This window comes from Sus scrofa, chromosome 1 (genome assembly GCF_000003025.6).
Source record: "Sus scrofa isolate TJ Tabasco breed Duroc chromosome 1, Sscrofa11.1, whole genome shotgun sequence".
Classification (NCBI taxonomy): Eukaryota; Metazoa; Chordata; class Mammalia; order Artiodactyla; family Suidae; genus Sus; species Sus scrofa.
Genome location: NC_010443.5, coordinates 180,241,550 through 180,253,789, shown reverse-complemented (window position 1 = coordinate 180,253,789; position 12,240 = coordinate 180,241,550). Strand labels below are relative to the sequence as shown.

The 12,240-nt window shown below is 34.9% G+C and overlaps 1 protein-coding gene across 4 annotated transcripts in view; it reads left to right on the top strand.

Annotated features, from left to right (window-relative positions):
• MAP4K5 (mitogen-activated protein kinase kinase kinase kinase 5) overlaps positions 1-12,240 on the top strand; it is a 135,065-nt gene that overhangs the window by 45,702 nt on the left and 77,123 nt on the right. For all 4 annotated transcript variants that reach the window (XM_021101533.1, XM_021101543.1, XM_021101550.1 and 1 more), the window contains 3 exons: positions 5,280-5,370; positions 5,824-5,888; positions 11,566-11,621. In XM_021101533.1, the coding sequence (XP_020957192.1) occupies positions 5,280-5,370; positions 5,824-5,888; positions 11,566-11,621 (212 nt within the window). The remainder of the gene's footprint in view (positions 1-5,279; positions 5,371-5,823; positions 5,889-11,565; positions 11,622-12,240) is intronic.

Here is a 12,240-nt window from a genome sequence, read left to right as displayed (position 1 = left end):
GTCCAGAGTATTTCTTTCAGAGAATTACAGCAAAGTTCAGAGATGGGGAATATGACATTGGTATCAGCTGTTACGTCCAGTTCCTCTTGGTCTCACATCTGTAAAATGCATGTGCAGAAAGTGTACTCTACTTCCTGACTGTATTCCCTAGAAATCAGTTCTTTCTGGATTTAATCTCTTCCTTGCTTTGATTTTATGTTTTAACCCTTGCTAAATGGCATTTTAATAATAGACCACATCTACAGTTGGAAAGTCAACTGGGGGTTCTGATGCAGTAATTCCAGAGATCACTTTCTGATTGAGGGCTTCATAATGATGTTGTTTTCCCTTGTGTGTTGGGCGAGGCATTCTAGAAATTAGTATTGTCCTTTTCTTGCTGTACACTGCCCTATTGTTTGAAGCAACTATGTGACTCTCTTATACTGTGGCTCATTCTTTAAGCCCTTTAAATTGCTCTAGGTCACTAGCTGTCTATGTAATTATAGATATTGGTTTAATTAATTACCTCAGTATTAAATTCATGATCTACTACCATATTCTTTCAGGGAGGGACAGGATGAGTCTTATTGCTGCCTTTCATTTTGCTTCAATCAGATTTTTAATAGTTAGGACCCTTTTTATTGTTGTTGTATTAAAATCTGAGGGATATATTGCTTTTCATTATTTCCCAAGTACTGTTTGATGGGTTTCCATTTGATTACAAAAACCTTTAAGAGGATATTGAATCCAAGTGTAATCTAGAAGACCCTTAATATATAAGCATTGCAACAGCTTACTCCAGTTCATTCTCAGAGTGTGAACACTTAAGCCCTTTATGTCAACATGCCAAGAATATTAAGAAGCTCTACAGTCCTGCTCTCTTGCCTTCCAAGACTTCTACTCCTTCCTTATTATGTTTTACAAATGTCTTAAGTGTGGCATTATTAGAGTCTAATTTAATCCTGTTTTAGTGGACTGATTGTAGCAGAAGCAGCTGGTAGCTGAATAAACATTGGCATTGGCTAATTGTACTCGGAGCTAAGAAACAGAGAGTCAGAGTGACCCCATACTCTCAGGCTGTGTCTTATAGAGCAGCATGTTTTGAGGAATGGGCTGCCTACTTCAGGTGAAAATTATAGTTTAGAGTTGCAGTGTGCTGCTAGACAGGAGGTACGTCAGGAAAAAGGGAGTTTGTCTACTTTTAAAACTTGGCCTTTAGAATCTTGCAGAGCTTGTTATCCTTATTATTAGCAAATCTTTCTGTGATGGAGGCTAGGATCACTGAATATTCCAAACTTAAACCGTAATACTATAGTTTTTCAAATAATTCCAAATACAAGTTCCTGTGTCATTACCATCTATAACCTAAAATGCTGTAACTAATATCTGCACTTTTCAGTTTTTTTTTACAGCTACCTCTCAAGTCTCAAGCCAGTCTTAAGAGCATTGAAACTTAAGACAATATTGTGAAATAGATAAATGAATAACACTCAAAACTAGAGTTTGTTCACTAAGTTACGTATATTAAAGAAGGCATAGCCCCCAAACATCTGAGTTATTAATGACCTGCTCTTGTGAGTTCTAGTCTCTAGATACAGTCATAAAAAACTGTTGCTCAGTTTCACCAAGACCCTATCTTGCCCAGCAGAAACCCCACAAAGCTGCTACTGGAAGCACAGTTGTAGTGTGGAACCCCGCTGATTTTCCTAAAGAATTAGTGGTTTATTACTCATACTTTTAATTCAGCTTTATTACTGACTTCTGCAGGTCAGATTAAGAGCTTAGACATCATTAAGAAGTTAGGCACCAAAAAAAAAAAAAGGCATCTTTTATTTTTATTTATTTTTTGGGGGGCCACACCCTCGACATATGGAAGTTCACTGGGTTGAATCAGAGCTGCAGCTGCCAGCCTACACCACAGCAATGCCAGTTAGGCACCATTTGTGAAATCACTCCTATTAAAAAATATATTCCAAATCCCAGTCTCAACTGAAGAATTATTTTTTTTTTTTGTCTTTTTTTTTTTTTTTTTTTTTGTCTTTTTTGTTGTTGTTGTTGTTGTTGCTATTTCTTGGGCCGCTTCCGCGGCATATGGAGGTTCCCAGGCTAGGGGTTGAATTGGAGCTGTAGCCACCGGCCTACGCCAGAGCCACAGCAACGCGGGATCTGAGCCGCGTCTGCAACCTACACCACAGCTCACGGCAATGCCGGATCTTTAACCCACTGAGCAAGGGCAGGGACTGAACCCGCAACCTCATGGTTCCTAGTCGGATTCGTTAACCACTGCGCCACGACGGGAACTCCTCAACTGAAGAATTATTAAGCACAGCTCAGATAAAAGACTTCTGTACACATTTAAAAGTGGATAGGTAGAAATCCAAAACATATTTTGACAAAATTGAGAGATTCTTTCCTTTGTAAGTTAGGGCTTCTTGTTAAAATGAAGGATGGGCTAGAATCTAGCCAGCTTGTTGCAACTGGCATGTGTAAAGAGTAAGATGTAATACTGTAATGGAAAAGGTTTAGGTGGAGGAGTGAGAAATACTCTAATGGACAAAGCTCAGGAGGAGGCAGACTATTAAGAAATAATTTTTTTTCTTTTTTTCTCCCTCTTTATAAACTTTACCTGGTGCTTCCTAAAATGAATGAATTCTTTTTCTTTTTTTTTTTTTTTTTTAGGGCTACATCTGGGTCATATGGAGGTTTCCAGGCTAGGGGTCAAATCAGAGCTGTAGCTGCTGGCTTACACCACGGCAACATCAATGCCAGATCCGAGCCTCATCTGCAACCCACACCACAGCTCGTGGCAGTGCTGGATCCTCAACCCACTGAGTGAGGCCAGGGATAGAACATGCGTCCTCATGGATGCTAGTCAGATTTTTTTCTACTGAGCCATGACAAGAACTCCCTAAAATAAATTTCTAACTGTAAAAAGTTGCCACTGTGCACTTATGTTTAAGGTATATATAACTATTCATGTAGTACGTGATTTCCCACTACAAATAAAAGCTAAATTTTCTTTAAAGTTGTTTTTTTGTTTGGTTGGTTGGTTGGTTTTTTTGCCTTTTCTAGGGCCGAACCATATGGAGGTTCCCAGGCTAGGGGTCTAATCGGAGCTGTAGCTGCCGGCCTACACCAGAGCCATAGCAACACTGGATCTGAGCCATGTCTGTGACCTACATCACAGCTCACAGCAATGCTGGATCCTTAACCCACTAAGAGAGTCCAGGAATTGAAATCCCACAACATCATGGTTCCTAGTGGGATTCATTAACCACTGAGCCATGACGAGAACTCCTCTTTAAAGATTTTTACTTTTAGAGATTTTCTTGTTTTGATTTAGTTCTTTAAAATTGTTAACACTAAATTATTTAACTTAATTATCAATAAATGTTTACATGAAGAGTGTTAAAAAGAATACCTTAATGGTTATAAATTAATATGCTGTCTCACACCTAAATTAAATTTATGTATAAACCACATCAGTAATGATTGATTTTTATAAGGTATTTTATGGTATGACAGAAAATAGTTAAAGCTTTGTTTTGGCTCTGAATTGGAAGTTGTAGGAGTTCCCACTGTGATGCAGTGTGTTAATGATCCAGCTTGTCTCCGTGGTGTTTCGGATTTGATCCCTGGCCTGGTGCTGCAGGTTAAGGATCCAGCTGTTGCAGCTGTAGCATAGGCTGCAGATAGGGTACAGATTGGATCTCTGGCCCGGTAACTTCCATATGCCGTGAGTACAGCTGAAAAAGGAGGGGGAAAAAAGTTGTAATATAAAGGAGAAAAATACCTCTGATTTTTGTGAGGATTTTGTTTATTTATCTAAGACTAAATTTCTGAGCCTTCTTGGCCTTGTATGTTATTCTAAGAATGACTTTATTATAAGTTAGAGCTAGAGCCTGTCTGTGGATACCACTTGTTTTAAAACTGATGTTGTTTTACAAAAGACCATTGCAAAACATAACTAATGAAAAATATCTTAGGATGTTATCCTAACAAGGAACACTTTTGTTTGTATCTTTCTTGTCTCTAGCATATAATAATATTGCTGTTGCATTTATTCTGTGTCAGACATTGTGCTAACTGCACTACATACTCTCTCTCACAACATTCTCAATTGAGGGGACTCATATAAACAGAAACTTGGGGGCATAAGAATCTGTTACAAAAATGGCCAGCAACTGGTATTACTAAAATGTAGGAAATGTTTAGGAAAGTGGGATAGATAAGGAAGCCAAATAGGTAGAATGAATTCAGATGGTACTTAATGGATTCAGCTATGATTCAGAAGATTATCCAAGGTTATAGTGCCTGTGAATGGCCAAGTCAGGTCTTAAAACCAGGTGTGTCTAATCCAGACCTCAAGCTCTTCTATATTTTATTGCATTTGCATAATACAAATGCAATCATTTTATCAATTACTAAATGTCTTTTACTGTAATGAACGAGATTTTGTTTATGCAAAAATGAAATGCAAAATATGCAAAATGAAGTTTAAAAGTAACAATATCATTCTAGGTAGTATTCCCATAAGAACCATAAAATTCTTGTAAATAACAAATAATTTAATATAACTTTTTCTAGTTAAACAACTCAAGTAGGTTTTTGATAGACAAATTGGAAAATACAGATTAAAAAAAGAAGAAAGCAGAATTACTTTAAATTTTACTACCCAGAGGTAAATATTGTGTATGCTTTTGAGGCCTTTTTCTCTGTACATTTCTACTTACATAATATATATATAAAAGTCCCTTTTTTACCTAATGTATCATGAGCATATTTTCATAGTAAAACATTTGTAACTTTTATGATATCTGTAGCTGTACCATAAGTTACTTAACCATTCTTTCATTATTCTTTACAGTGTTACTGTAAAGAAATATCTGCATATCTCAAGAAAATAAATTTTGAAGTGAAATTATGAGTTCTAAGATTTTCTGCATTTTTAAGGCTTCTGGCTCTGTAGAAAGAATGCACCAGTGTACATTGGAGCAGTGTCTCCACTGCTTTCTAGCTGGCACTGCCTACATTCCCTATGGAGATTGTGGTGGTACAGCAGTCACCTCCCAACCATCTTTGGGAGCATCTGCCCGTGATTGCAACTGTGGAGCTGAGTGATTCTGAATGTAATCTTCTAGGGCAGCACCTTCATAGTTTAGCTGAGATCTGGAGCATTAAAGTATTGAGAATGTCTGATTCCTCATCTCTCTATACTACTTATTTTGATGTTTTCCTTTTTTCCCATAGAGACGCAAATGTAATATTGGTGACTAAATTGTTATCATTTTGTTTTTCAGGAGATGATTTTTCTTTGATTCAACAGGAGATATTTATGGTTAAAGAATGTAAGCATTGCAACATCGTTGCCTACTTTGGAAGCTATCTCAGGTAAAAAACCAAAAGCGTCTTTCTCTCTTTGAATTTTATATTTCTTTGCTATCACGCTTCTTCTCTTTCATGTAAATGTTGTTTTATATACAAATTTTTAAAATTAATTGTCTAAACTTATAAAATTTCTCAGGTCTTCTTGTCTCCCCTGTTGTATTAATAATGACAGCATGATTTATGCATATATACTTTACCTGGCAAAAGTAATGAAATATTATTAATGATTATAAGTAAGTGTTTTAGTTTATAAAACTTGGATCATATTCCAAACCATTTAAGGTGGGAACAAAGGTGAAATTAATATTCTTTTCTGTATCTTGAAGAAAGATTGCTAGGGCAGTTTCTTGTTGCACTCTATCCTAAACATTGATGTGCTGAAGAGTGAAAGATTTCAAAGTGTGTGACTGGTTGAGAATTACTTACTAATATAATTTTCTTTCTCTTTCATATTAGTCGGGAAAAGCTGTGGATTTGTATGGAATACTGTGGTGGCGGATCACTTCAAGATATTTACCATGGTACTGTTAATTTGACTGTACTTTTTTGGGGGGTACAGGGCATACTTACAGCATGTGGAAATTCCCAGGCCAGGGAGCAAATTCAAGTCATAGCTGCAACCTACACCACAGCTGTGGCAATGCCAGATCCTTAAGCCACTGTACCATAGCAGGAACTCCTGACTCTACATTTTAAAATTGACTTTAAGAGTTCCTGTTGTGGCTCAGCAGGTTACAAACCTGATTAGTATCAATGAGGATGCAGGTTCAATCTCTGCCTTGCTCAGTGGGTTAAGGATCCAGCATTGCCACGAGCTATGGTGTAGGTTGAAGGCTCCACTCGGATTCCTTGTTGCCATGGCTGTGGTGCATACCGGCAGCTATAGCTCTGATTTGGCATGAACCTCCACATGCCAAGTGTACAGCCCTAAAAAGATGAAAAAATAATAATAATAATAAAATTGACTTGGACTTTAATGATAGTTATTTGATATGTCTAGTTGACAAGGGCTACTAACAAGTAGATTAACTGTTTTATGTTATTCTCTTCTGGTTCTGGAGTTTTTATTGCATAAAAGAAATCTAAGTTTTATATTTTGTTGGTTATTCAGTTAAATTGCTCAGGCCTGAACTGAGATATCCAAACGTACTTGAACAATCCAGATTTTGCTTTTCAGATGTAGACTCTAGGAAATCTTATTTAGTCTCTAGGGAAGTATTTTATCTAGAAACTAAACTGCTTAGGCTTCCTTGTAAATTAGAATTGAAATGCAAAAAGAGTGATTCTCTGGTAAAGCAGATTATTTATCTATCTTAGTAACTTAATCTGCGAACTAGGAGAACAATTTAATTGTTTCTATAATACTTTTGTGTTAAAGATATATAATTTTAAGAATTTGGAGTACTTTAACATTGTGTTAATTTCAAGAGTTTTCTGAGTTGAATGTGATTTTCACTTATAATTTAAAAATAGTTTTCATTTCAGCTCTACATTTTAGCTTTTGTTGTTGACAATTTGCTGAACTTCTAGAATTTATGAGACTAAGGCTAGATCCTTATAAAATAATTTTTCTTTTTAAAATTTAACTGACTATATAAGATAGTAAAACTCCCATTGTAATTGTTCATTATGTAATTTATTAAGAATTATGTGAAGTATTTTTCATTCCTATACTGAAATCTTTATATTGAAAGCCTTATCAAATTTCAGGCATGTAGTTTACAATAGTAGATGTGAAGACAGGTGATATTCTAGTTTAAATAATATTTGTAGTTTGTAGAGGTCAAATTTTTAAAATGTCAATAAAGCAGTGGTTAAATAAACTATACTTAAAATATGAAATACTGTGTAGCATACCAAAAGATAAAGTAACTCTGTTTATATCCACCTGGGTATATGTTCCCAAAGCCTCTTTTTAAATGGAAAAAGTGAATTACGGAAAAATACGTATAATGAAATACACTTAGATTTTTTAAACTTTTTTTTTTTTTTTTTGGCTTTTTAGGGCCGCTCCTGCAGCATATGAAAGTTCCCAGGCTAGGGGTCGAATCGGAGCTGTAGTTTCTGGCCTATGCCACAGCCAAGACCTACACCACAGCTCATGGCAACACCAGATCCTTAGCCCACTGAGTGAGGCCAGGGGTCAAACCTGCATCTTTATGGATCCTAGTCAGGTTCGTTAACTGCTGAGCCAACTGCTGAGCCATGAAGGGAACTCCTAAAATTTATGTTTTGAAAGTATGCGTATAAATCTAAATATTTAGCAAAATGAAAGGGTGCATATCAAATTGGTAAGTCATTACCTCTAGGGGAGGAGAAATGAGACTCAAGGAAAAGTTTAATTATTCTAAAAATGTATTACTATTTAATTATAAATTAGTCAATAATTTTGTCACAGCAAATAACTCATGACAGAAAAGTTATGACTGATGTCTAAATACTGTTCACTGCCTCATTTTATTTAAAAATATTAATACCACATAAATATTTCAAATATATAAAATATGATAGTTTTTAAGCTAGAACTAATTCCATTTATTAAAAACAAGGTGTATTCCCTTATTTTAGCAGTTTTTTACTTTCTTATGTATTATACCATACTAGAATTAACAGTTCTCTTTCATTTTATCCCTGTTGTTGATTTTAAAGAATTATTGGTAGGAAATAGCTCTATGCCACTCAATTTAAAGTTCTTTTCTATGTTTTTATGATGAATTATGATCTTTTCTATGAAGAGTTTTAATCCAATATTTATAATTTTTATCCTTACTTTTATAGACTGAGAACTCAAGAATATGGATTAATAAAACTATACAGCTGGCTTTTTTTTTTTTTTTTTACTACTTCTTAAAGAATTCTTTAAGAACAACTTAAGGAATTGTTTTGAGACATCAATTTTATTTTTTTATGAAATTTCTACTTTCCATTATTAAGCCTATGATTTATTGAATTAAATTAAATCTAAAAAGTATTCAAACCTTTAAATAATATACTAGATAGCATATTAGTCAAGAACAACTACTCCCATAATAAACTGTTAATAAAGTGATTTCCCCCTTTTTTTTTTTAACTACTGTTTCACCAACTACTAAGAATCAAAATTTTATGTTTCTGAGTAGATGTAGAGAACCAGTGATTAAAATATGCAGTAAATATTTTCTTTTATTTTTAATTAAAGTGTAGTTTTTGGTTGCTGTTTTTTGTTTGTTTGTTTGTTTTTTGTTTTGTCTTTTTGTCTTTTCTAGGGCTGCTTCCTCGGCATATGGAGGTTCCCAGGCTAGGGGTCTAATCGGAGCTGTAGCTGGCGGCCTATGCCAGAGCCACAGCAACGCTGGATCCAAGCCGCGTCTTTGATCTACACCACAGCTCACAACAACGCCAGATCCTTAACCCACTGAGCAAGGCCAGGGATCGAACCTGCAACCTCATGGTTCCTAGTCAGATTCGTTAACCACTGAGCTACTAAGGGAACTCCATAAAGCATAGTTGATTTACACTGTTGTGCCAATTTCTGCTTTACAGCAAAGTGACTCAGTCATATACATACATATATACATATACACATTCTTTTTAAATATGTTTTCCTTTATGATCTATCCCAGGAGATTAGAAATATTTCCCTGTGCTATATACAGTAGGAACTTATTGTTTATCCATTCTGAATGTAATAGTTTATATCCACTAACCACAAACTCCCAGTCCATCCCACTCCCTCCTCATCTCCTCTCTCCTTTGGCAACCACAGCTTTGCTCTCTGTCTGTGAGTCTGTTTCTGTTTTATAGATAGCTTCATTTGTGCCATATTTTAGATTCACATATGAGTGATATATGGTATTTGTCTTTCTCTTTCTGACTACTTCACTTAGTTTGGGAATCTGTAGTTGCATATTGCCACAAATGGCATTATTTTTTTATGGCTAGGTAATATTTCCATTTTATATTTGTACTATATCTTCTTAGTCTGTTCATCTGTTGATGGACATTTAGGTTGTTTCCATGTCTTGGCTATTGTGAATAGTGCTGCAGTGGAACGTAGGGGCGCATGTATCTTTTTTTTTTTAAGTAATAATATAGTTACTTTATTTAGCAGTTCAGTAATTCATTAAAGATCCACATTTCTTCCTAAAGTGATGGCAAAGTTTTGTCCGGATATATGCCCAGGAGTGGAATTATATGATAATAGTTCTGTATTTAGTTTTCTGAGGACCCTCCATACTGTTTTCCTTAATGATTGTACCAATTTACATTCCCACCAAAATTGTAGGAGGGTTGTCTTCGTTCCATTTTTTCAATTGAGTTGTTTGTTTCTTTGTTGTTAAGTTGAATAAATGAGTTGTTTGTATATTTTGGAGATTTAGCCTTTGTCAGATACATTGTTTGCAGCTATTTACTCCCATTTCATAGGTTGTCTTTTCATTTTTTTTTAATGGTTTCCTTTGCTGTGCAAAAACTTGTACGTTTGATTTGGGTCCCATTTCTTTATTTTTATTTTTATTTCTATTGCCTTGAGAAACTGACCTAAGAAAGTATTTGAATGGCTTATGTCAGAGTGTGTTTTATCTATGTTCTCTTCTAGGAGTTTTATGGTATCATGTCTTATATTAAAGTCTTTAAGACATTTCGAGTTTATTTTTGTGCATGGTGTGAGGGTGTGTTCCAATTTTCCCAGCACCACTTGCTGAAGAGACTTTTTCCCATTTTATATCATTGTCTCCTTTGTCAAAGATTGACTTTTGGTATCTGGGTTTATTTCTGGGCTCTCTGTTCTGTTCTGTTGATCCTTATGTCTATGTTGTACCTTTACCATAGTATCTTGGTTACTGTAGCTTTGTAATATTGTCTGAAGTCTGAGTGAGTTGTGCTTCCTGCTTTGCTTTTTTCCCCTCAGTATTGCTTTGGAAATTCTGGGTCTTTTATGGTTCCATATAAATTTTGGAGTTATTTGTCCTAGTGAAAAATGTCATGGGTAATTCGACAGCAATTGTTTTAAATCCGTAGACTGCTTTGGGCAGTGTGGCCATTTTAACAATATTAATTCTTCCAATCCAGGAGTATGAAATATCTTTCCATTTCTTTGAATCCTCTTTAATTTCCTTTATTAATGTTTTATGGTTCTCAGCATATAAGTCTTTCACCTTCTTAGGTTTATTTTGGAGGGTGTTATTTTTAAAGGCATTGCTTTTTAATACTCCTTTCCTAATATTTCATTGTTAGTATACATAAATGCAACTGATTTCTGGACGTTAATCTTGTATCCCCTTAAACTTTGCTGAATTCATTTATCAGCTTAGTAGTTTTTGTGTGGAATCTTTAGGGTTTTCTATATATAGCTTCATGTCTTCTCTGTATAGTGACAATTTTACCATTTCTCTTCCAATTCAGATACCTTTTATTTATTTTTCATCTGATTACTGTGGGAAAGAAGGATTTTATATTTCATAATAGAAATCTGTCAGAAGTGACCCAATTACTTTTTAGATTCTTAGATAAGGTAACAGATCTAGTTCCCTGTTTTGATAACTATGATGAAGAATTATGCTAAAGAAATATCTAACCTTTAAATGCATATATCATGTCTTTCAGTATATTTCAACAGTTGATCTCTTTATGGTCATCTAACTTGTGTATATAGCTCTAATTAATTATATATGCTTTTCTCATTTGGGAGCTTTATTTTTTTTTTTAATTGTTCAGGGTTGAGATCATATCCATTGCTATGTATAATGGGTGCTTAATACTGACCAGAGTTGCTCTGGAGCAAATCTTCCATTTTTAAAGTACATTTAGTTTTAGAACTTTACTTTTTTTTCCTGATTATAAGAATAATATATGCTTATGACGAGAAGTCATCCAATGATATATACAGAAGAAGTTTTATAATAGTTTGTCTTTTTTTTTTTTTACTTTTTAGGGCCACACCTCCAGCATATGGAAGTTCCCAAGCTAGCAGTCAAATTGGAGCTGCAGCTGCTGGCCTACACCACAGCCACACCAACAGAGGATCTGCTTCACGTCCATAGTCCTTAACCCACTAAGTGAGGCCAGAGATTGAACCTGCATCCTCGTGGATACTAGTTGGATTTGCAACCTGCTGAGAAACCATGGGAACTCCATAGTTTGTCTTTGTTACAGTAGACTGTTTTTAATTTGTTGTATTCCAATGTGTAATACAATGTGGTCTCTTTTTTTTCTTTCTAGTTACTGGACCATTATCAGAGTTGCAAATAGCCTATGTATGCAGAGAAACTTTACAGGTACTACGTTTGCTTATGTTGAAATAAATGCAGTTCTAGATTCACAAACCAAAAACTATAAAATGTGATCTGCCCAAAAGAAAAAGAGTAAACCACATTTTTCTGTTAACCTCTCAGATTGTAATTCTATAAGCCTTAGTTATTTCCTCCGTGAATGAGTCTCAGGAATTCATTTAAGCTGATGCTGGTATACACAGTGGTGATATCTGGTGTGCTACTTTGTAGTTTTTGATCCTCAGTTGCTACAAAGCTAAAAAAATCCATAGGTGTGAATTGGTTTTTATGAATGAATCACTTGACCTCTCACTTATAACAAGCTGTCTATGCTTCCCCTTCAAGTTTCATGGCAGAATTTTTTTGCACAAGAGATGAGGTCTTCTACCATTTCTCCTGAAATGAGAGTTAAGTAGCATAGCAATAATCCAGAATGATATCTGGAAACCCTGTTCTGTGTGATATATCAGAATCCCTTTTTATAAGTTTGGTAAACATTGTATTAAGTAGAAATTTCTTCATTTCTTTGATTCAGATCCTCTGCGAGCATTTAGTGTATTAAAGTAGGTTGTGACTTTTCAGTAGTTTTAGGGAGTATGGAGCATTTCTTCCAAATTATTTTTTA